This window comes from Vigna unguiculata, chromosome 3, assembly GCF_004118075.2.
Source record: "Vigna unguiculata cultivar IT97K-499-35 chromosome 3, ASM411807v1, whole genome shotgun sequence".
Taxonomy (NCBI): Eukaryota; Viridiplantae; Streptophyta; class Magnoliopsida; order Fabales; family Fabaceae; genus Vigna; species Vigna unguiculata.
Genome location: NC_040281.1, coordinates 54800684 through 54825829, shown reverse-complemented (window position 1 = coordinate 54825829; position 25146 = coordinate 54800684). Strand labels below are relative to the sequence as shown.

Here is a 25146-nt window from a genome sequence, read left to right as displayed (position 1 = left end):
TTGTGATGATCTTTATTTGTTAAAATATAATAAAATATTATTAAATTAAAGTATATTCTGTAACAGTTTTTTATTGTTATTATATATTTTTTCTGACGATGATTAAAATATTTTTGTCAAACATTTTTTATATGTGTAATTATGATCGTTATTTTAATAGTAGAAAATTTTATTAATGATCGCTAAATTTATAATTTTAACTTTCATAAATATAAATATTATTTTAAATAATTTATTTCTCTTTAATATTATAATAATATTATTATTATTATTATTATAAGAAATTAATAATGTAATTAGAAACATGTAATGTAAGACCCACTTTAATTTTGTCCTAAAATTTAAGGACCTCTCTTAGTCAGTTGGGCCTAAGGTTGGCCCATAAGGCATCCCAAAACCCCTAAACCAGCCTAACCCTCTCATGTTCTGCCCATTTTGCAAAAATCAGTCATTTTACTCCTCTTTTCCCCTCAAACAGTGCTCTGCTAGGGCTCGAAGCTCATTCAGATTCAAGTAAGCTCAATCTCATTCTCTGATCCACCTCTTGAGTATGCTCCTAAAGCTGTTGGGTTCGTTGTCGTAGGTGCCTGTGCTTTCCACTAGCATCTATCCAGGTGAGGGAAGCTAGGATTTTTCATGCTTTTATAAATAATGTGTCTTTTTGTTTCTGTTGGGTGCTCTTGATAATTTGATGTACTTTTGATAGTGTGAAAATAATTTGTGTATTGTTTCTGGATGGATTTTTGGCTTTGCATGCGTGAGAGCAGGTGAGATCTGTTATGCTCGCCTAAGCGAGTTGTTTCTCGCCCAAACGGGAAGCTCTCGCCTAAGCGAGGAGCTCTTACCTAAGCGAGAATGACAGTAACTCGCACCCTTTTATTTTCGAGTGCTCGCCTGAGCGAAGGCCTCTCGCTTGAGCGAGATGAGCTAGCTTGAGCGAGAACTCGAAGTACTCTTTGTTTTCAATCTCGCTCAAGCGAAACTCGCTTGAGCGAGAGACCTTGTATGCTCCCATAATTGATTTGTTTACTCTTTTAAAGCATGAAATATGATGCCAACGTTTTATACAGCGTGATTGTGTTTTCTTAAATTTTTTTTATGTTTGGGATTTTGTGTTTTTACATGTTGAAATCATTAAAAAGCTGTCAGTTTAGCTTAAGCGAGGAATTTTAGCTTAAGCGAGAATTTCTAGCTTAAGCGAGATCAGTCTAGCTTAAGCGAGAATTTCTAGCTTAAGCGAGACCAGTCTAGCTTAAGCGAGACCAGTCTAGCTTAAGCGAGAATTGCTGCAGAATTTTAATTCCTTACTTGAACTTGTGGATTGATTCAATTACTTTTAAAAGCATGAATTGGGCGAATGGGTATGAGTAGAATGGTTTAAGGTCTGTGATTGATAAGTTTAACATGACCTTGGCATGTGACTTGTATGAGATGGTTGGTAATCAAAGTGGCATAGTGTCGGTATGAATTACATTTCTATATTCATGAATTGGGAAGGATGATTTGGAATGGATTCAACATGGAGCATGTATAAGGATGGATTATAAAGGTTGGCATGAGATTTATAAGCATGATAAATATTACTGTTTGTTTGAATATGTATAGTTTGTGGTCAGTACGTAATTCCTTGGAATTTCTAGGTGAGATTTCAGGGTTGTGTTTCAGTGGTCGGGACGTAATTCCATGGCCCCTGTTAGTGGGTGTCCATGGTGGTGCCCCATCTATATAATTTGGTAAGGATTCAAGGTAAGGATTGCATCCTGAGACTCTAAAGAGTCAGTTAGTCTCACTTAGAGCGGACTGACTCTTGTGGTGAGAGTAGCAGGATGCCTGAAACTCATTAAGGGCTAACCTTGTGTGTGGGGGATTGATTCATTGTAACACTTGTAACACATAGCTCGGGGGTGAGCAGAGGTATCCACCACAAGTGCAAGCATCCGTTGAATCCGACCAGGTTATATGTATCCGGATGAGTCAAGTCGAGTCTTAGTGTATTGATTGGAAGGTCATAACATGCTTGGATGATTGTATGCATATTGGACTGTGAAAGTATATCTGATTGCATGATAAAATCTTTTTGGCTCTAGCTTACCCTTGCTTGTTTGATTGCCTTGTATGTTGTTCTTCTACCTTTGCGATGATCATCAATGTATTGATGAGAGCAGATGCGAGAGGTACTCGAGGTCAACAGGAAGGGATGATTCTGCTACACAGTCTACCTGGGCTGGACTTCATGTTTTATTTGGACTTTTCTTTAGGGCTAAGGTCCGTGTATTGTATTACCCCCAAGGCTTTATTTCGAATATCGACTATCTCTTACTCCTTTTGGGTTGTAGGCTTTGTAATGAGCTTTAATATTTCCTTTTAAGTACCTTGGGATGTTACATGTAACATGTTGATATTTTTTATATAAATATTTAATAATAAATATAAGTAGTTTTCATTTCTATATTTATATTAGAAGTGTAAATGTCTCGATGATATTGGATAACACAAAAACAAAATTAGAAAGAGATGTTATATTTTGGTAAAGCAAATATGAATTTTAATTAAGTTGGGAGGTAAGGTTAACAAAACAAAATACTAATATATTTAAAAATAAAAAAGCATCTAAACAAAAACAACAAAGAATTGATATTTCATAATTCATAATTTGAAACTAAAAAATAAATTATTTATTATATAAACTACACTGTCAAATAATAATATTTTTAGAATACTTTTAAAATTATTATATTATAAAGTAACTTTTTTATAAATGATATTTTATTGACATAATTTTTTTATTAAACTGATATAGAATGCACTTTAATTAAATTTAAATTTATTCCATTTTAAAATAATAATATATTTGCTTTATATTTTTTATCTAATTATAAATTATCATGTGCAATTATTCTATTAATTTCAAATGACATCATGTTAATCATAATTATCAACTTTGTCATCATATCTATACTAATACTTCAAAACTCGTCCATCATTTAACATCACAAACAATTTTATTAAAATAAATAAAAATAAAAGAATATAAGTCATGAAAAAATTATATTAAATTCATAATAAAATTTGCACCTCACAATATTATTAAAAAAATCTATTAATTCATATAATGATTACCTTAAAAATGTACTTGAAAAATTCCTCATTAATTTATACTTTAAAACTATTAAATTCATATTTTATTTTAGTAATTTTGTCCTTCTTGATTTTATGATTGTAGGAAAATGATCTTATTTCAAGAATAAGATAAAAATTATTATATTTCTTATGTCTTGTCTGATAAATTATAATAATAATAATAATAATAATAATTAATAAGTTAAGTAGTTAATATGTAAAATTTGGATTCCCGCCTCTAGGGCAATGGAATAACGGCCAGAAACAGAACGTAATGACAACGCAACTCTAGTGGGAAAAAATCCTTCAATCTCAAATGAACAACACAAACCCTAATTTTCCTTTTCTGTAACAAACTTCAAATCTTCAGTTAACTGAAACACACGTTGCCTCTTTCATCCTCACATGGATTCAACTCGTGTCTCTCATAGTCTTGGGGATCCCAAAATTCGTCAAGTTGGTTTCTTTGTTCCTGAATCCTCCACTACCGATTCCCACAAGATTCTGTCGCCAAGTCATCTTTCTGTTCCGGAGATGCAGAATTCTTCCGTCCATGGCCAAGTGACATCTCGGAGCTACGATTATTCGGAGAATCGAAACCTTGAAACTGACATTGGTACACACGGAATTCTCATTTATTGTTTTATTGTTCAATGTCACTGTTGTTATGCATATATGATTAATGAATTATATCTATTTTTTCTTTCATGTATTAGAAAAGAAGGGAGAGGAAGAGAAAGAGGCTATAAAATCAAGGTCAAAGCCACTGAAAGAAAAAACTACCAAAGCGGAGAGACGAGCCTTGCAAGAAGCACAGAGAGCTGCTAAAGGTTTATTAGGGTTTTTTGTGTTAATTACAATTTGTTTTCTCCCTTGTACTTTGATCATGACTAAATTTGTGACTATAATTGATTAAATCATCGTCTGTAGTTTGAAGTTCAGATGGTATTTGTTGATTGATTACTTATCTGCATACAATTTTTTCTAAACTATACATTTAACGTGTTAGATTGGATTATTCTTGTTTTCTTACTGGAATTTTAGAGTGATGTTGGATTATGAATCCTTTGTTACAATGAAACTCATGTAATTTTAGTTCGTGCCAGAGTGGTTTCTAATTTTGGTTGCACATATTTGAGGTTGTCACCTTTTTTTTTTTTTTTTTTTTATCTCTTTTACTTTGTTTTCTGAAAGTATTTGATGAAATTCTATAAATTTATATTAAGTTTGCATTATGTCCTTTGTTTGGCCTTGGCCATGGAAGAGAGATGGAATTCTGCGTTATATAGTGCAGTTGCAGTACTCAAGAAGAACTTTAATTACTTTGCATCCTTTTATATAGTTTGTGTACTTGTGCTTATGCTTTTGGTCATTTTTCTTACAGCTGAGGGAAGTAAGGCTGTTGCTGGAACTGGTAGGGCTGCCATGGGTAAAAGTACAAAGCAGTCTTCACAAAAGAAAACTGGTCCTTCTTCTCCGGTGGCTGCTGATAAAAACCCAGGAGATCGTCCATTGGATAAAGACAGGAAAAAGGATGCTCCTCATCCACGAAAGCAAGTTGATGATGAAACCCGAATGGAAAAGGCTAGAAGACGTGCAGTAGGCAATCCAACTGAATCTAGAACCAGAGTTGAATTATTTCAGCATTTGCCTCAATATGAACATAGGACTAAGCTTTCTAATCTTGAATCAAAGTTTTTCCACCTTGGTTTAGTGCACCCTTCTGTATTTGAGGTACTCTTTTGGAATTAATTCACATGAGGTCTACTTGTAGACCAGGACAGTTACAATTGTGATCTAAAAAATAAATTCTGACCACTGTTTATTCATTGATAGTTCATTATTTATGGTTGCATATATTTGCTCTGTTGTCCACTTGTCTCTTAATTATTCTCATTTCATATTGAATCTTACTACTTTTAATGCATTGTGGTTTATTTTTAAGACCTTGATGCTATCGAGTGTTTAACTCAAACTGTATGTCCTTTGTTTGCATGCTTCAAATATGTATGTTAACCAATGTAAATATACACGGTGTGCTGGGCATTCACCCTTCTTTCTTTGGATGAAAATTCTCACCAAAATGCTCATTCAAACCATTTAATTTAAATTAATTTATTTTTTGAGTTTCTGTAGCCAGTGGTTTGTATACTATCATGACTTGTTAGTATGTATGAGTCAGATTTGACGTGAAATTGTTTTTGGAGCTTTGAACAGCATAGGTAGTTCTTCAATTTAAATGAGCTTTTTGTACGTATGAAAGTAAAGTCAAAACATAAATAGCAATTCAGGCACGGTGGTCATTTTTGTCTTATTTAATTTTCAGGCAGGACTTCGTTATTCGACAGGAGAAATATCAGGGGGTAATGCTCGTTGTATAGCAATGCTGAGAGCCCTTCAAGATGCCATTAGAGATTACTGCACAGATCATGAAAAGGCCCTTGTTAGGGATTTAACTGCAAAAATCAACAGTTATGTTTCATTCTTTGCTGAATGCAGACCACTTTCAATGAGCATGGGAAATGCAATTAGGTTTGTAAAGAGTCGTATTGTCAAGCTGTCTTTAAATTATTCTGAGTTTGAGGCAAAAACAACCCTGTGTTCAGATATTGACCGGTTTATAAATGAAAAAATAATTCTTGCTGATAAGGTGATTGTGCGACATGCTTTTACAAAGATTAAGGATGGGGATGTGCTTCTCACATATGGATTGTCATGTGTTGTTGAGATGATTCTTTTATATGCCCATGAACTGGGTAAAAAGTTTCGTGTTGTCGTGGTAGATTCCCAGCCAAGGTTAGAAGGTCAGGCCTTGCTTCGTAGGCTAGTGGCCAAGGGTCTGAGATGCACATATACTCATATAAATGCTGTTTCTTATATCATGCATGAGGTCACACGAGTTCTTCTGGGAGCTTCTGCAGTTTTGTCTAATGGAACTGTATATTCAAGGGTTGGGACTTCTTGTGTTGCAATGGTGGCTCATGAACTTCGTGTTCCTGTATTGATCTGTTGTGAAGCATATAAATTTCATGAAAGGGTGCTACTGGATTCAATATGTTCTAACGAACTAGGTATATTTTGTGGTACCAGCTTGTAATATATGTTGCATTTTGACTTTGGTATAAACTGTCTTTATGTTTCAAGAAGGGGGATTAGGATGGACTTTTTCTTTTGCAGCAAGTATTGTTAATGCAAAAAAACAAAAATGGGTAAAGGAGTTGGAAGTTGTCTGTTGATAAACTTCAATTGCTTGCAGGTGATCCAGATGCTATTGCCAGGGTTCCTGGACGAATGGATGTCAATTATCTGGATAATTGGGCCAGTGAAGACAATTTGAGGCTTTTGAATTTGATGTAAGCTTAAGATATTTTCTTTGTATGAACACCCAATCCCCCAAGAAAAGAACGAAAGATTACCACTGATTTATTTTTCCTGACAGGTATGATGCTACTCCTTCAGATTATGTGTCGGTTATTGTAACAGATTATGGCATGGTAAGTTAATTGTTGATGCTAGTGTTGGGTGAGACTGGGTCCATCAGTCGTCACTTGGTACATTATATTTAGCTTTCCAAATCTATTTGCATATTTTGTTAACTGCTTCATACACATATTTTTAAATCAATCAATTTTTAGAATTCTGAGTACTTGTTGGCAAAACTTTAAGAATTATGTTTACTTTTTTATGGATCTTTGGTTTCTATACTTTGTGAACTTAAATTCTGTTATCTTTTCCGTTTGCAAGAACGGGTTGAAAGAGGAATAGAGCCATGCTGGTGTTTTTGAAAAAAAATTAGTTTTCTTCTCCTACATACACTTCAAGACACCTGTATTATGCTTCTTTTCACATGAATAAACTCTTACATCATAAATTTGAGTTCTCATTTTTAAAATGAATTGTCATGCTCACCCTTTTCTTTTCTTTTCACGATGGCTTCGCTATTATATTTATTACTTTTTTATATTTTTAAAAATCCTCAAGTTATTAATTTCTTGCTACGAAAAAGTTAATTGATTTCAATTTTTTCCTTCTAATTTTAGAATTCTCTATTTTTTTCCTCTTAAATTATGCATTAAAGTTTTTTCCTTTTTTGTTTCAATCTCAACCACATGTTGTATCGGATATGAATTTTTTTACCTAAATTAGTTGCTTATACTTTATTTATTTGAATTAATTATACATAATTTTTTATAATTTCAAATATTTTAGAATATTCAGACGATGATACACATGATACTCTTCTTGTTTCTGTTACAGCTTCCTCCTACAAGCGTGCCTGTAATAGTACGTGAATATCGAGAGCATTTACTGATGTAGATATAGAAAAGTCAGAAAGTGGTGTTAACAGCATTCGATTCCGATTAATGGAAATTTTTTATATATAATTTTAGTAAATTGTTAGACTTTCAATTCCTAGCATCAGCAATTTCGGAGATGCATTTATTTTCAATTATATAATTATTTATACTCTGCGTTGTAATCATAATGATGTTCCAAAGAATAACAGGATCTTAGTTAAGGCCATTGTGCATCATCTTGTGCTATTGCGTCATATTTGTACAACCCATTAGTTAGTTTCCTATGTTTTTATAAGCACTTGGCAACATGCCGAAGCTGAGATAATGTATCACAATGTCAAGTCTGAAGACGGACATATGACTCGTGGGATAACTGTTCATTATTATAATAATAAAATATTGTTATGAATTAATGGTCGTCCATTGATTTATACAATTACTCATATGATTGATAATCATATTATTCATTACTCTTTATGATGTAATATTTTGTATTTACTATTTGATTTTATATCCTTTCTGGGTTACCATATTGTACCTATAAATAGGACTCGTCCTATCAGTAATTAGACACACATAAAAACAGAAGTTGCTCCCTACTCTCTCATTCTCTATTCTTCCTCTCCTTTGTCTCTCTTATTACCTTTATTTTATAACACGTTATCAGCACGAGGGTTATCCAACTGAGCGTGAAGGCATATTTTTTTTTTCTTTTTTTTCTCCCTAAGAACAACGCTCTATATTCCTTAACCGAGGTTCTTTCTAATCTTTTTCTCATTCACAAACTTTATCTCATTTTCTTTTTTTTGTGTAATGATAATTGTTTGATTTATTTTTCTCTGTCATATTATTATTATTATTATTATTTGATTTTAATAATTTCATACATGAAATTTGATTATATTAATATTTTATGTGCTAGTTTTAAACACGCGAAACGTTGCAAAATTCTCTGTCATAATATTTTTATTATGACGATGATTATTATTAATATTATTATTTTGATGATGATGATTATTATTAATATTATTATTTTATGTGTTAGTTTTAAACACGCGAAACGTTGCAAAATTTGGATTTGTGACCCTTGATATTGTAAGGAAGAATTCCTTATATTGGATTTTAAATGTTGAAATATATTTAGATGCAATGGATATTGGGATACCATTAAATAAAGAAATAAAGCAACTAATTTGCTCATAACAAAAATATTGTGAAAAGAGACTTCACAAATATTGTGAATTTATTTCATGCCTATGCATGGCTGGCTGGACAAAGCAATAAAGCTTTTGATGAAAAATCATGAGATCCGCCTAATCTGCTCCATTCCCAGAAGTGAATGGAGCAATCAATATTATGAATTGATTTCATGCCTTCTTGTGGCTGAACAAAATAATGAGCTCTTGATGAAAAATCATGAGGCCCGACCAACTGGTTCTGCTCCATTCCCAGAAGTGAATGCAGCAACATCTGATCCATATAATCATGGACGAGGTCAAGACCATAATAATAATCGTGGTCGTAATTTTGGCCGTGGTCGTAGCCATGGTCGTGGTCGTGGTCGTGCTATTAATCATGGTCGTGGACATGGTTATAAAGGAAATTTTCAAAGAGAAACTTCATCAACAGAAGTGGAACAAGAATGCGAAAAAGGAAAAAGAAAGGGGTGAAAATAATGGCAAAAAGGCTGAAAATATATGTTACCGTTGTGGTAGTAAAGGTCATTGGACCCGTGCCTGTTATACACCAAAGCATCTTGTTGAACTCTACCAAGAATCACTTAAAAAGAAGAATGTAGAAACACACTTTGCTTATGAAGATGGTGATTCTGATTATGGTCATATGGATACTACTCATCTTGATATTGGTGATTTCTTTTCTAAACCCGATGGAAGCATTGATCACCTTATTGGTGATGGGAGTGTTAGAAAATAATTTTATTTTATGATTAATTTTTAAGACAATGTTTTATATTTAATTCATGTTGCTTTTATATGTACAAGTTTTTATGTTTTTATGAATAAAATCCTCTATTTTATTTTATTTTTTTTCTTTCTCTCCTCTTACAAAGTAATCTCTAATATTGATATTTATGTTTATATGAAGAATGAATATTGGCATTAACACCAATGATGAGGATCTGTGCCTTGCTGATAGTGCAACAACTCATACAATTCTCAAGAGTAATAAATTTTTCTCTACTTTGGTAATGCGAGAAGTCAATGTTAGTACTATTTCTGGTACTACAAATATAATTGAAGGCTCTGGAAGAGCTACAGTACTTCTGCCAAGAGGTACAAGATTGCATATTAAAAATGCATTTTATTCTCCTAAGTCCAATAGAAACTTATTAAGTTTCAAGGATATTCGTCTAAATGGATATCATATTGAGACAAATAATGAAGGAGATGTTGAATATCTTTATATCACTCAAATTGAGTCAAATAAAAAATGTGTATTGGAGAAATTATCAGCCTTCTCTTATGGCTTGTACTACACATATATTAATGCGATTGAGACGCATGTTATTGTAAGCCAGAAGCTTACAAATAAGAATGAATTTCTTGTTTGGCATGATCGGTTGGGTCATCCTGGATATATCATGATGCGAAAAATAGCTGAAAACTCATGTGGACATCCACTTAAAAGTCAAAAGCTTCTTCAGTCCAATGATTTCTCATGTACTGCATGTTCGCAGGGAAAATTGATAATAAGACCATCACCAGAAAAAATTAGAAATGAGTCAATCTCATTTTTAGAACGAATACAAGGTGATATTTGTGGTCCAATACACCCACCATGTGGATCATTTAGATATTTCATGGTATTAATTGATGCGTCCACTAGATGGTCACATATTTGTTTACTATCAACTCGAAATCAAGCATTTGCTAAGTTATTAGCACAATTGATCAAGTTAAGAGCCCACTTCCCAGATTATCCAATTAAGAAAATTCGTCTTGATAATGCTGGTGAATTTACATCTCATGCTTTTAATGAGTATTGTATGTCAATTGGAATTGAAGTTGAACATCCAGTAGCACATGTTCATACTCAAAATGGACTTGCAGAATCATTGATAAAACGTCTAAAATTGATTGCACGACCTTTACTTATGAAAGCTAATCTTCCAATGACTACTTGGGGATATGCAATTCTGCATGCTGCAGTATTGATTCGCATCAGACCAACAAGTTATCACAAATACTCTCCTTTACAGTTGGTTTTTGGTCAACAACCAAATATTTCTCATTTAAGAATTTTTGGGTGTGCTGTATATGTCCCAATTTCCCCACCAAAAAGGACTATGATGGGTCCTCAAAGACGTTTGGGAATATATGTTGGATATGATTCTCCATCGATAATAAAATATCTTGAACCATCAACAGGTGACTTATTTACAGCTCGATTTGCTGATAGTCATTTTGATGAATCAATTTTTCCAACGTTAGGGGGAGAAAGAAAGAAACTGGAAAAAGATATTGGTTGGAATGAATTATCATTATCTCATCTTGATCCTCGTACAAAAGAGTGTGAACTAGAAGTTCAACGGATAATTCATTTACAAAAATTGGCCAACCAATTACCAGATGCTTTTACTGACACAAAAAGGGTAACTAAGTCGCATATACCCGCTGCTAATACTCCAATCAGAATTGATATTCCTGTTGGACAATCTAATATAGCAAATGAATCTCAAACACGCCTAAAGCGTGGTAGGCCTTTGGGTTCCAAAGATAAAAATCCTCGTGTGAGAAAAAGGGAAAAAAGGCAAGATGGCCTAATCGAGGGGGTAAAAGTCCCAAAAGATTCTTTTGACATAATCAATGATTCGGTTCCAGAAGAACCTCAGGTACCTGAAATTGTTGAAAATGATGAGATCTCAATAAATTATGTCATGAATCATAAAATATGGAATCGAAATAAAGTCAATATTGACGAGGTTTTTGCATATAATGTAGCAAAGGATGTCATAAGTGACAATGATGATCAAGAACCAATGACAATTGAAGATTGTCGGCAAAGAAATGATTGGCCAAAATGGAAAGATGCAATCCAAGCAGAATTAGATTCGCTTGCTAAACGAAAGGTTTTTGGACCTGTAGTTCGCACACCTGAGGGTGTAAAACCTATTGGGTACAGATGGGTTTTTGTACAAAAACGAAATGAGAATGGTGAAATTGTTAGATACAAAGCACGGTTAGTTGCTCAAGGTTTTTCACAAAGACCTGGTATTGATTTTGAGGAGACATATTCTCCAGTATTGGATGCAACAACATTTAGATATTTAATTAGCCTTGTTGCACAAGAAGGTTTGAATCTGCACCTCATGGATGTTGTTACAGCCTATTTGTATGGCTCTTTGGAAAATGATATTTATATGAAACTCCCTGAAGGATTTAATGTGCCCAACAAAGCAAATTCTAAAAAGGATTATTCAATAAAATTGAATAAGTCCCTTTATGGATTGAAACAATCAGGACGTATGTGGTATAACCGTCTAAGTGAGTACTTATTAAAGGAAGGGTATAAAAATGACCCTATTTGTCCTTGTATTTATATGAAAAGATCCGAGAATGAATTTGCCATAATTGCTGTTTATGTAGATGACATAAACATAGTTGGAACTCCTAATGAGCTCACAAAGGCAATTGATTGTTTAAAGAAAGAATTTGAGATGAAGGATCTTGGAAGGACAAAGTTTTGTTTGGGATTACAAATTGAGTATTTAAACAAAGGTGTTCTTGTACATCAAGAAGCTTATATAACGAAAGTGCTTAAAAAGTTCTATATGGACAAATCACATTCACTATGCACTCCAATGGTGGTGAGGTCATTAGATGTTGATAAAGACCCTTTTAGACCTCAAGAAAAAGATGAAGAACTACTTGGTCCTGAAGTACCATATCTTAGTGCTATAGGAGCACTAATGTATCTTGCTAATTATACTCGACCCGATATAGCATTTGCTGTAAATTTGTTAGCAAGATATAGTTCTTCACCTACAAGAAGACATTGGAATGGAGTAAAACAAATACTCTGTTACCTTAAAGGCACTATGAATATGGGCTTGTTTTACCCAAATGATTCAAAATTAGATCTAATGGGTTATGCAGATGCAGGTTATTTATCAGATCCTCATAATGGTCGATCACAAACAGGATATTTGTTCACATGTGGTGGCACAGCGATTTCATGGCGATCTGTGAAACAAACAATAACAGCAACATCGTCAAATCATGCAGAAATTTTAGCATTACATGAGGCAAGTCGTGAATGCGTTTGGTTAAGGTCTATAATTCAACATGTGCGACAAACTTGTGGTTTATCCTTGGGAAAAATGAAACCAACAACGATATATGAAGACAATAGTGCATGCATTGCTCAATTGAAAGAAGGATATATTAAAGGAGACAGAACAAAACATATTCTTCCAAAATTCTTTTTCACTCATGATCTTCAAAGAAATGGTGATGTAGAGATCCAAAAGATTCGCTCATGTGAAAATCTAGCAGATTTATTTACAAAGTCTTTGCCAAGGAGAACTTTTGAGCAATTGGTTCATAGGATTGGACTCCGCCATCTTAATGATGTAAGTTTACATGAGGGGGAGAAATTAGAAGATGCAAAGAACAATATTATATAGAATGATGTACTCTTTTTCCTTCACTAGGTTTTTATCCCAAAGGGTTTTTCCTAGTAAGGTTTTAACGAGGCACATTCTTTTATCAATGGACACCCAAGGGGGAGTGTTATGAATTAATGGTCGTCCATTGATTTATACAATTACTCATATGATTGATAATCATATTATTCATTACTCTTTATGATGTAATATTTTGTATTTACTATTTGATTTTATATCCTTTCTGGGTTACCATATTGTACCTATAAATAGGACTCGTCCTATCAGTAATTAGACACACATAAAAACAGAAGTTGCTCCCTACTCTCTCATTCTCTATTCTTCCTCTCCTTTGTCTCTCTTATTACCTTTATTTTATAACAAATATCACTTTCTTACATAAATTTTGTTTTTCTTACTAATTTTACTGTCATTTTCACCGTGTAAAATATATAGTCTTTTCAGTCATGGTTCTGGATCCAAACAAACAACAGAATTGTTTAAGGGTCCCTATTTTTAATTTTTTTTTTGGTGATGTTTAATGATGTTTTCTGTGTGAAGTCAGAACACAAAAGTTGGCAGAAAGCGGTGAGTCGATCTACTTGATGCATATTTGATTTTTCTCTGCGTTAAGTAATTTCCAGAACTGTACATCATAATTATATATTAATATGATTATATGATACATCGAGAAGTACTTTATGAACAAAACACCCACCACTTACTTACCCCTTCTAAGTTGAAGTGGCAACGGGCCAAAGTCAACATATACTCTAACAGTGATGAAGCCCGATTAATTAATCAATTAATCTGTAGCGTTTCCATCTTCTATCACTATTTTGGCTTCTTATCAGAACTTGCAGGACTATTATCTGTTGCAGCGGCTGCAGCTGCCAATTCCATCAACCGCTCATAATCTATCTCAGTTGATTTAAACTTAAACTTGACGCCAACCTGAATCCATGACTTGATACAAAGAATGGCCTGTGTGCTGTCATGTGGCATACAGATTCGTTGTTTGTCAATTTCATCACCCTTGCCACAGAAAAGTTCTTCAGGCACAACTGAAGTTGCCTGCACAGCCAGGAAATCTCTAGCCATAACAGATAGTCGAGGGTAGCGTGTACTGTTGACCTTCCACCACTCTAGAACATCTGTTGGTATTGGAGCTGGAGCCTCTGATAGGTACTGTGTAAGCTCATCAGTAGCAGAGCTCATGGTTGTCCTTCGCTTCTTCCGTGCAATTTCCTCTGCAAAGGAAACACTTCCTCCTTCTTCAATCTCTTGAGCATTGTATCCAGAACTCATGGATGAGAAATGGCTGGTAGAATAATTTCTTATAAAATGGGATCTCGCTTCGTCCAAAAAGGTTTCCGAGTTTAAACTATCAGGGATCAGCTCTCCCTTTATTCGAGGATCTAGAATTGCTGTCATGTAAGTAAATATGTTGCAAACCTGATGGATGTAGTTTCTGGCCTTTTTAGCCATTTCTTCTGCAGCATTTTTTAGCCATTCTGGGCTGTGACGCGATTCTCTGCAGGAATTAATGGTTTCTGATATGTGATCCATGAAGAAAAGCACAAGCCCAACCGTTGGCACCTTACTTGTGCAGATGTTGTTTGTGGTTTTGTAGAATGGTTCAAGATATTGATGCATGATGCTAACCACACTTTTGTCAGAAGATCCCAGCAGCATCCTACTGCCTAGCATTTCTTCGTATTTTCGAATAACAGCATCCACTGATTTACCTGCCTGCACCATAAAATATACACCTTATTTTACTTTTGTTCCATTGTTCTGATTTCGATGGAAATCGCATGCATGAGATACATCACAAGACATCTTAATTCCTATGATTCAATTTACACGAGTGACGTGACATGCTACATTGTTGTTGTAAACAAATCGAAAAATATCAACATCAAGACACATGCTGAATTCATCACCAAACATAGAAAAATTCTTACAGTTATTAGACGGGAAAATATAGACACTTAATGCACGAAAAGCCGTTCCAAATCTATGTTTTGTCTTGAAAAACATTGGTACTAAAATGCAAGAATTTTCTTTTCCTTTTGATTCTTATGCGCAGTAACTGAAAACAGCTGAAAATATAATGGTCTACCTTTCGAACAAGATCAAGCATTTGATAGTTTCCACTCCACCTTGCTGAAATATCAAGAGGAAATTTCCAAATGCCTTCTTGATAAGCAGTGGATATTTGAATAAAATCCTCAGAGATCACTGGTGAGGCATTTAACTCTATTACAAACTCCCGTATCTTAGAAATTACTTGTTTTGCAGATCTCAATCCATCATCTATTATCACATTCAAAGTTCGAGCAGCACAGGGAATATAACAAAAAGGCCCTATTTTCTGGCCATCTAAGTCCTCTTTCAAAGTATGGCAAGCATGCATGGCACTTGTACTATTATCGTGGGTACAGGACAGAATTCTGGTTTCAATATTGTAAAATTTGAGAACTTTTACGAGGGAACGATATATCTCTGTACTCCCACATGGATAGGGTATTCGACAGATATCAAGAAGCAACTTCTGGAAGCACCAGTTTTCGTCGATCCATTGACATGTCACACTCATATAGTAAATCTGTTCAAAGGAGGTCCAGAAATCAAGTGTAATGGACAACTTCGAAGAAACCTGTTCCAACAATGCCCTTACATCTTCCCTCATGCTTCTGAAGACTTCATCAAGTACAGTTCTATACTTGTCACTTGGCCAGAGATGTATGGAAGGATTCAAAAACTTGTAGGAATTCACAAGCCACTTCTCTTCTAGAATTGAAGGAGGGAGAGCAGCTAGAACAAGCCACCTAACGAGCAACCAATTTAGATGATCATAATCCACCTGGTTTGCTTTTCCTTGAGGCTGTGACTTCTTCACCACAGTGATAGTCCTTGCAGCTGAATTGCTGACAGCGTCCCCCGACTTGTCGTAACCTGGATGGCGATTAGCAAGATGCCTTCCCAAATTGCCTTCATGAACAAAGGAACATTAGTGCATATACAAGTAAGAATCGTTTGAAAAAGTTATAGACTAGAAAAATAAAATTCATCACCAATGTTCCAATCTCGAGTTTGTTGCTGTCATTAAGGTCATTGCATTCTGAGAAACTGGTCATTTTGATGCTCAATGGTTCTGTTAAAGTTGGTTTTAAAAAGATGTCCTAGTAAACTAAGGAGAGAGTTTTCATAAATTACTCTTTGACTTCAACTCTCACTGAAACAAGCTCCCAAGCTCTTAGCATGAGTGTGAACGAACTTCAAACTTGGCCTTTTAATCATTTTAGACTTGAACTGGGCTCTAGGTTCAAACTTTACCTTAGTTGTTTTAGGCTCATACTTAGCTTTTGAATTGTTTCAGGCTTGTACTCAACATTTGAATTTCCAATCAACATAATTCTTCTGAATTCAATAAACATGCTTTAATATGTGAAAATTGTCTTCAAATGTTTGCAAAATTCTAAAGATGTGTTTTTGAACCTTTCATGCATATAAAATAACTATACAACCTTATACATTAAATGATGATCAAAATTATAAATTTACGTGTTAGTTATTGCCTAACACACCATATCACAATAAACGATAGAAGAAGTCTTTTTTTTTGTTTAACTCAGCATATGTTTTGGGTGCTAAAATTTAGATTTGACCGAACTTGAAACACTGAAATAAGAAAAATAAAAGAGAGAAGACGGAACTGTTACCCTCATGAGTTGACAAAATCTTATGTTAATCTTTACATAACAAAGTTCCATTGGTATGCATTATTGTTTAAGGTTTCGTGCCAAATTAACAATAGGTTAGGCTTGATTATTATATGTAAACCTAACCTAACTGATGAAAAGAGATACATGATCCTATTACAAAAGAAAGACACAAAGTAAAATAATGAGTAATGAAAGATAATGCAGAAAGTAACCTGTGGCAGTTGCAATGGAATAGCTCTGTCCACAAAACTTGCATCTGCGAGTCTTGCCATCAACAGCTGTCTCAAAGAACTTCAAATACACTGATGTCATTGTTTTCTTTCTGGGCTTCAGGGAAGTAACGGGACCTGGCTTATCTGAACAAGCCAGCCCAATATTTACAGGATCCATGTTTGAAATGAGTGCCACATCCATCACGGACTTTTGGTCATCCGCTAAAAAACAGAAACACAACTAAGCCACATATGGAATGCTGAAAACCAGGTCTATTTCTTTCAACTTTAATTTTATACCATCATTTAATGAAAAAACAGTTTATATACAGTATAACAAAATCCAATAAATTTATCATCCATAAACGTTAACAGTTGAACGAACAAAGATCCTTCACACTGTTTACTCATTTCTTTGATCACACATTAAGTTCGAAATATAGTTTACAAGTATCACTCGATTGATTCCTTAGTAAAACAAGCACACAATGAAGCAGTACACCAGAACCCCAAACACAGTTAGTCATTTTCAACAATAATATTACATGAACAAGTTCAAATTTTTTTGACAACCCAGTTGGTTATAGGCAGGAAACAGTTGAAATACCTTTGTAAGCAGTTCTGTAGTGGTTGTTAACGCCAGTCCAGTCCATGTAATTAGCATCACCAACCGTCACCTGTCTGATCAGCAAGAAACACAGCATAAGCATGTGATATATAATATTTATTGCTGTGAAAGTGTTAAGAGAGTAGTATCGTGGTGGCGTTAAAATGAAAATAGGGAATTGGGCATACCCGTGTGGGAGAGTTCATGAGACTCATAATTGAATTTTGGCGGAGAATTGAATTGCAATTGAAATCAGAGAGCGATGATTGAAGCTGATGAAGATCGGCGTGGAGTGGATCGGAGCCGAAGAGAGAGAAAGAGAGAGCGGCGTGGCTGAGGGTTCATGAGATCTGCATTTGTTAGCTTTAACACGGCTTCGCTGAAGCCTAAAACTATTTTCGGCAATTATTTATTCATTTATTTATTGTTACCAGAAAAATGAAAGAAAGAGAAAAAAAACACACACATAGCAATAGGAATAGTTATGAACGGAGTTTTGGAGTCGAGTTGGCTTTTTTAGCCATCAGCCAGCTTTCACATAAGCCCAAAGTCACTCGCATTAGTCACTCGGCTTCTTTTTTTGTTTTTTTTTTTAAATTTGGATTTGGACCCTCTTTTTACTTCCTAAGTCGATTTTCTAAATGCACCCCTCAAATTTTAAATTTTGGAAATAACCGCTTTGAAGTTTAGTATTTTTATTTTATTGCATTCTCTTGAAGTCTTTTATATATTGGATAATTTGAAATACTAACTTTGGATTTTATGTTATACGGAATACACTTTTTTAGGAGACAGATGTGTCCTTCTACAAAATGTAATTTGAAGTTATAATGAAAGTATTCCAAAATGCATTTTCTAGAAATAACACGCAATTAAAGTATTTTGGATAGTTTAATATGTACCATACTTCTAAAAGATAATCAATTCATGAGTTTCATATTACGTAGTTCAAAAATTAGATTGATAAATTATGGTTAGGGTAATTTGTAATGTAATTCTATTAGACCTTTAAAACTTAGAATGTTGTTCTAAGGTGATGTCCTCTCCCAAGTTATAAGTAATTATAAGGATTTTAATTTATGAATGTAATTACCATCGTCTTTCCTAAAATTGTAATCATTTATATTGGTTTCAGATTAAAAAAATTGTTATAGCAAAATGTAAAATATTAATACGTGTATAAAGGTTTGACAACATATGATGAATGCCTAGGGAAGAGCCAGATTTTTTTTGGTGCATTTAAAGAATATGATTAAGGTTTTTGTAATTGTTTGTTCATCAAAATTTATGTGTTTAGAAAATATAATAACTAATAAGTAATGTATGTATTATGGTTAATTTGTATGCTAAAATTATTTCTAATTGTATATTTAATTTGAAGGGTGAAAATTGCTTATTGAAACAGAATAATTTCTTAAATAATTTATATAACTGAATTTTGTAAATTCATTTTAATGTATGTGGTTATTTGAGATGGTAAACAAAGATGAAAAGTAAAACTTTCTAAATTTGATTGAGAAAATTATAAATAAGATTATTTGACTTTTTTTCACATTTATTTATTTATTTTCAAATAAACTGTTATAAATGTGGAATATAGAGTACATAGATGTGCAAAATGAAGGACACATACACAAATATATAAATGTTATGAAATAAAGCGAATAACATAGAGAATGATGACATATAATAGAGAAGAGAAGAAACAAGAGAGAATAGATAATGAGAGAATAGGGAACAACTCATCTGTGTATTATTATTGATAGGAAGAGTCTTATTTATAGATACAACATGTAATCCATAAAGGAAACAAATCAACTCAGTTAATACAAATATTTACATAAAGAGTCATACGAGTATCAATCATATGAGTAAATGTATCAAATCAATGGACAATCATTAATTCATAACACTCCCCCTTGAGTGTCCATTGATAAAAGAATGTGCCTCGTTAAAACCTTACTAGGAAAAACCATTTGGGATAAAAAGCCTAGTGAAGGAAAAAGAGTACAACATTCTGTATTCTTTAATACAATATTATTCATCACATATTCTATTTCCCCCCTCATATAAACTTACATCATTAAGGTGAGAGTCCGAACTTGTGAGTCATTTGCTCAAAAGTTCTTCTTGGCAAAAACTTTACAAATAGACCTGTCATATTTTTAGATGAATGAATTTTTGGATATCTATATCATCCTTTCAATTGAACCAATTGAACAATACACTATTGTCTTCATATATGGTTGTTGATTCCATCTTTATCGGGGATAGTCACAAATTTCTTGCACATGTTGAATTATAGATCTTAACCAAACATATTCACAACTTTTCTCGTAATTTTGTATGATTAGACGATGTTGTTACTATGGTTTGTTTCATATACCATCATGAAACCATTATGCTACCACATGTGAACAAACATCTTGTTGTGATCAACCATTGTGACATTGTGAGAATATGTAAAATAACATGCATATACATAACCCATTAGGTTTGATTCTGAATCATTTGGATGAAATAATCTCATATTCGTAGTACCCTTAAGGTAATGAAACATATGTTTTACTCCAAATCATTTTCTTCTTATAGTTGAAGAAATATATCTTGCTTAACAAATTTACAGCAAATGCAATATCATATCAAGTATAATTAGCAAGATACATTAGTGTTTCTATGACACTAAGATATGGTGCTTCTGGACCAAGAAGATCTTCATCATTTTCTTGAGGTCTAAGAAGAGCATTTATCAACATCTAACGACCTCACAACTATTAGAGTGCATAATGAATGTGACTTGTCCATTTAGAACATTTTACACACCTTAATTATACAAGCCTCTTTATGTATAAAAACATCTTTGTTTAAATACTTAATTTGTAATCTCAAAAAAAAAATTCTTTTTCAATATCCTTCATCTCAAATCCTTTCTTTAAGCAATCAATTGCCTTTGTAAGCTCATTAGGAGTTTCAACGATGTTTATGTCATTTACATAAACAATAATTATGGAAAATTCATTCTCGAATTTTTTCATATAAATACAAGGAGAAATAGGGTCATTTTTATACCCTTCCTTTAACAAGTACTCACTAAGATGATTATACCACATACGTCTTAATTGTTTCAATCCATAAAGGGACTTATTCAATTTTACTGAATAATCCTCTTTAAAATTTGCATTGTTAGGCACATAAAATCCTTCAGGGATTTTCATATAAATATGATTCTCAAAAGAACCGTACGAATAGGTTGTAACATAATCCATTAGATGTAAATGCAAACCTTGTTGTGCAACTAAGATAATCGAATATTGCAATGTTGTTGCATCCAATACTAGTGAATATGTTTTTTCATAAATCAATACAAGGTTTTGTGAACAACCTTGAGCAACCAATTGTGCTTTGTATCTAACAATTTTATCATTCTTAATTTGATTTTTGCGCAAAAATCCATATGTACCCAACGGGTTTCGCAACTTTAGGTGTGCGAACTATACGTCCAAAAACCTTTCATTTAGTAAGCAAATACAATTATGCTTCCTTGCATATTTTCATTTTGGCCAATCTTTTCTTCGCCAACAATCTTCAATGATCATTGCTTATTGATCTTCATTGTCATTCGTAGCATTCATCGCTATGTTATAAGTAAAAGTTTCGTTAATGTTAACTTCATTTTGGTTCCATATTATATGATTGATGACATAATTTATTAAGATCTCATCATTTTCAACCATTTCAGGTACTTGAGGTTCTTCTGGAACCGAACCATTAATTATGTCAAATGAATCTTTTTGGGATTTCAACCTTTTCGATTAGGTCATTTTGCATATTAGCTCCCTTTCTCATTCAAGATTTTTTATCTTTGGAACCAATAGGTCTACCACGCTTCAAACGTGTCCACATGAGTTTTTCAACCTTTTTTTTTTTCGCATCATAATAACTGATCATGTCAAACAAGGCAATCATTTTGATTTGTAAACTTCTAGTTTACCATGACATGCATTTCAATTGTACTAATAAACTTGTAGTACAAACTATAAGAGAATGTTGATAATTTCTCCAATACACTTTCTTTTTCAACTCAATCATAGAGATATAAAGATATTTCATATCTTTTTCATTGTTTGTCTCAATTTAATATCCATTTAAACAAATATCATTGAAACTTAATAAGTTTCTATTCAACTTCTTAGTAGAAGTATAATAGCTCTTCTAGAGTCTTCAAATATATTTGTAGTACTATCAATAATACTAACATCGATGTCTCATATTATCAAACAAGAGAAAAATTTATTAGGTTAAAATACTCTCTTGGTTCATGTTTTTGTTGAAAAATCTTAAATAGGTCCTAAGATTTTTTTTAGTCTCAATTAGGTCCATATTTTTGAAAATGTGTAACAATTAGGCTCATTCCGTTAGTATAGCGTTAACAGTGTTAAGGATATGCCACGTGTCAGCTCCACATTTTTTTGAATTTTTTTGAATTTTTTTTAAAATTTTTTAATTTTAATTTTTTTTTTAATTTTTTGAATTATTTTTTTGAAAATTATTCATGTCACGTGTCATGTCAGTATTGTGCCACGTGTCAAGTCAGTAAGGTGACACGTGTCAAATCATTATCTGAATCTCAATTTGGTCCATATATTTGTTATTTTTATTACATTTCAGTCCATTTTTAAAAAAAAAAATTTTAAATATATTTATTTTAACTTTTTACAAAATTATTTTAAAATTTTATATTTAAATTTATAAAATTGTTAATTTTAAACCAACTCTAACATTTGTATATAAATTATTTAAAACAATTTTGTAACAAGTTAAAATAAATATTTTAAAATTTTAAAACAAAATATAAAATAAACTTAATATTATTAAAATGTTTAATAAAAATATCATTATAAAATTTATAGAAAAGTTAAATTTGATCTCAATTTGGAAAGGATGAAATTGAAAATTAAAAAAAAATGGACTGAAATATAATTAAAATAACAAATATATGGACCAAATTGAGATTCAAACAATGACTTGACACGTGTCACCTTACTGACTTGACATGTGACACAATATTGATGTGACACGTGGCATGAATAATTTTCAAAAATAAATTTAAAAAATTCAAAAAAAAATTCAAAAAATTCAAAAAAAAATTCAAAAAAAATTCAAAAAATTCAAAAATTAAAAAAAAATGAGAAGCTGACATGTGGCATATCCTTAACACCGTTAACTCTATACTAACGGAATGGGCCTAATTGTTACACATTTTCAAAAACATGACCTAATTGAGACTAAAAAAAATCTTAGGACCTATTTGAGATTTTTCAACAAAAACATTGACCAAGGGAGTATTTTAACCAATTTATTACTCTCGAGAATTGTACAAGTTGTTGCACTATCAATAAGACACATATCTTTTGGTACTAGTGCAAACATTCGTAAATATCAATATGAGATTTTTTTTAACACTCTCATAATCAATTAGGTGATCAATGCTTTCATTTGCTTTAGCAAAGAAAATAACAATATCAAAATGAGTAGCATCCATATGGCCATAATCAGAATCACCATCTTCATAAGCAAATTGTGTTTTTATGTTCTTCTCATTATTTGTAGGATGCTTTGGTGTACAATAAGTACAACTCAAATGGCCTTTACCACCGTAATGATAATATATACTTTTATCTTTTTGTTAATATTTTCACATTTTCCTTTTCCTTTTTTTTCACATTATTATGCCACTTATGGTGACAAAACGTGTCTTTGAAATTTTCTTTATAACCATGTCCATAATCAAGATCACGATCACGATCATGAAAATATAAATAAAACGTTGCTGCATTCACTTCTGGGAATGGAGCAGAACCAATTTGGACAGGTTTCATGATTTTCTATCAAAAGCTCATTGTTTTTTTCAGCCATACAAAGTCATGAAATAAATTCATAATATTGATTGTTGCATTCACTTTTGGGAATGAAGCAGATTAGGCGGATCTCATAATTTTTCATCAACCATACATAAGCATGAAATAAATTCATAATATTTGTGAATCCTTTTTCTCAATATTTTTGTCGCATGAGCAAATTAGTTGCTTAGATGCTTATTTTTTTATTTAATGGTATCCAATTATCCATTGCATCTAAATGTATTTCAACATTTAAAATCCAATATAAGGAATTCTTCCTTGCAATATCAAGGGTCACAAATCCAAAATTTGCAACGTTTCGTGTGTTTAGAAGTAACACATAAAATAATAATAATATTAAAAATAATAATCATCATCAAAATAATAATATTAATAATAATCATCGTCATAATAAAAATAAATAATAAGACGGAGATGAAATTGATAAGGTCAAACAATTCTTATCACAAGAGGAAGAATATAAGGTAAAATTATAAATTGAGAAAAAATTAGAAAGAGTCTGGATTGAGAAACGCATAGCACTGTCCTTGGAAAGAAAAAACTTCCACTAGTCCTCAATTGGAGCATCGTGCTGATAACGTATAACGTGTTATGAAATAAAGCGAATAACATAGAGAATGACGACAGATAATAGAGAAGAGAAGAAACAAGAGAGAATAGAGAATGAGAGAATAGGGAGCAACTCATTTGTGTATTATTATTGATAGGAAGAGTCCTATTTATAGATACAACATGTAATCTATAAAAAAAACAAATCAACTTAGTTAGTACAAATATTTACATAAAGAGTAATGAATCATACAAATATCAATCATATGAGTAAATATATCAAATCAATGGACAATCATTAATTCATAACAATAAAAGTTTTTTACTTTAAACAACACAAGGCAGTAGTTGTCCCATATGTAAACATGACAGTAGTTATCTTTAGTTTCTTCTTTCACAAAGAATATTTTATGAAATGGTAATATTTTTTTAAAATTAGAAAATTGATGGTTTAGTATTTTTGAAATAAAATAAAGTGGAATAGAGTTTCGAAAATTTAATTCTATCTAGCTCTTAATTTTACTTATTATTTACAAATATGATTTTATTTTATTTTACATGGACATATTCAGATAAAATTCAAAGCAAACATTTTTAGAAGAAAAGGTTAAATAAATTTATCTGTATAAGTTAACTTGTAAAGAAAAATATATATGGTTTTCTAAATCCGTATAAATATTTAATAAGAAAAAAACTAATCCTAATGGACATTGGAGAATGATGGGTCATCATGGGTCACTTCTTTGGGTTTTTTATCAGTTTTATCTTATATAAATTTCTCAAATTTATTTACATTCCTTTTAGTAGTAATCTTAACTTATCTATACTCCATTTCAATGTCTATTTTGCCCACAAGTTTTCCTCATGGCAGATCAACTGTTTGTAGAATGTTCTATGACAGGTACACAAGCTTGGACTATTGCTTCTTTAATGTCACAGGTTGAGAATTCAAATGATACTATAGTCTCCCTTAGCATTACTTTGCCATTATTTTTTTTGTGGTTTTGTTATTCCAATCAATAAGATGAACATGAAATGGATTAATCAATTCGAATTTGCATTCATTGTCATGTTATGATAGG

At 32.3% G+C, this 25146-nt stretch overlaps 2 protein-coding genes across 4 annotated transcripts; one reads left to right on the top strand and one right to left on the bottom strand.

Moving 5' to 3' along the window:
- Positions 1-3377: 3377 nt before the first annotated feature.
- Positions 3378-7639, top strand: LOC114176624 (translation initiation factor eIF-2B subunit delta-like). Of its 2 annotated transcripts, none has more exons than XM_028061720.1 (7): positions 3378-3736; positions 3837-3950; positions 4505-4854; positions 5447-6191; positions 6377-6473; positions 6560-6614; positions 7378-7639. In XM_028061720.1, exons 1-7 carry the CDS (start codon positions 3526-3528, stop codon positions 7435-7437), a joined length of 1632 nt encoding a protein of 543 aa, XP_027917521.1. In that variant the 5' UTR covers positions 3378-3525; the 3' UTR covers positions 7438-7639. The 2 variants fall into 2 exon arrangements, with proteins under 2 accessions (XP_027917521.1, XP_027917523.1); XM_028061722.1 differs by having other exon boundaries at positions 3528-3736; positions 3842-3950.
- Positions 7640-13646: 6007 nt separating this feature from the next.
- LOC114178423 (zinc finger BED domain-containing protein DAYSLEEPER) lies at positions 13647-18041 on the bottom strand. Of its 2 annotated transcripts, none has more exons than XM_028064315.1 (5): positions 17783-18041; positions 17595-17668; positions 16988-17209; positions 15170-16041; positions 13647-14796 (listed from the first exon to the last, which is right to left on the bottom strand). In XM_028064315.1, exons 2-5 carry the CDS (start codon positions 17638-17640, stop codon positions 13879-13881), a joined length of 2058 nt encoding a protein of 685 aa, XP_027920116.1. In that variant the 5' UTR covers positions 17641-17668; positions 17783-18041; the 3' UTR covers positions 13647-13878. The 2 variants fall into 2 exon arrangements, with proteins under 2 accessions (XP_027920116.1, XP_027920115.1); XM_028064314.1 differs by having other exon boundaries at positions 17595-17664; positions 17783-17989.
- Positions 18042-25146: the final 7105 nt, after the last annotated feature.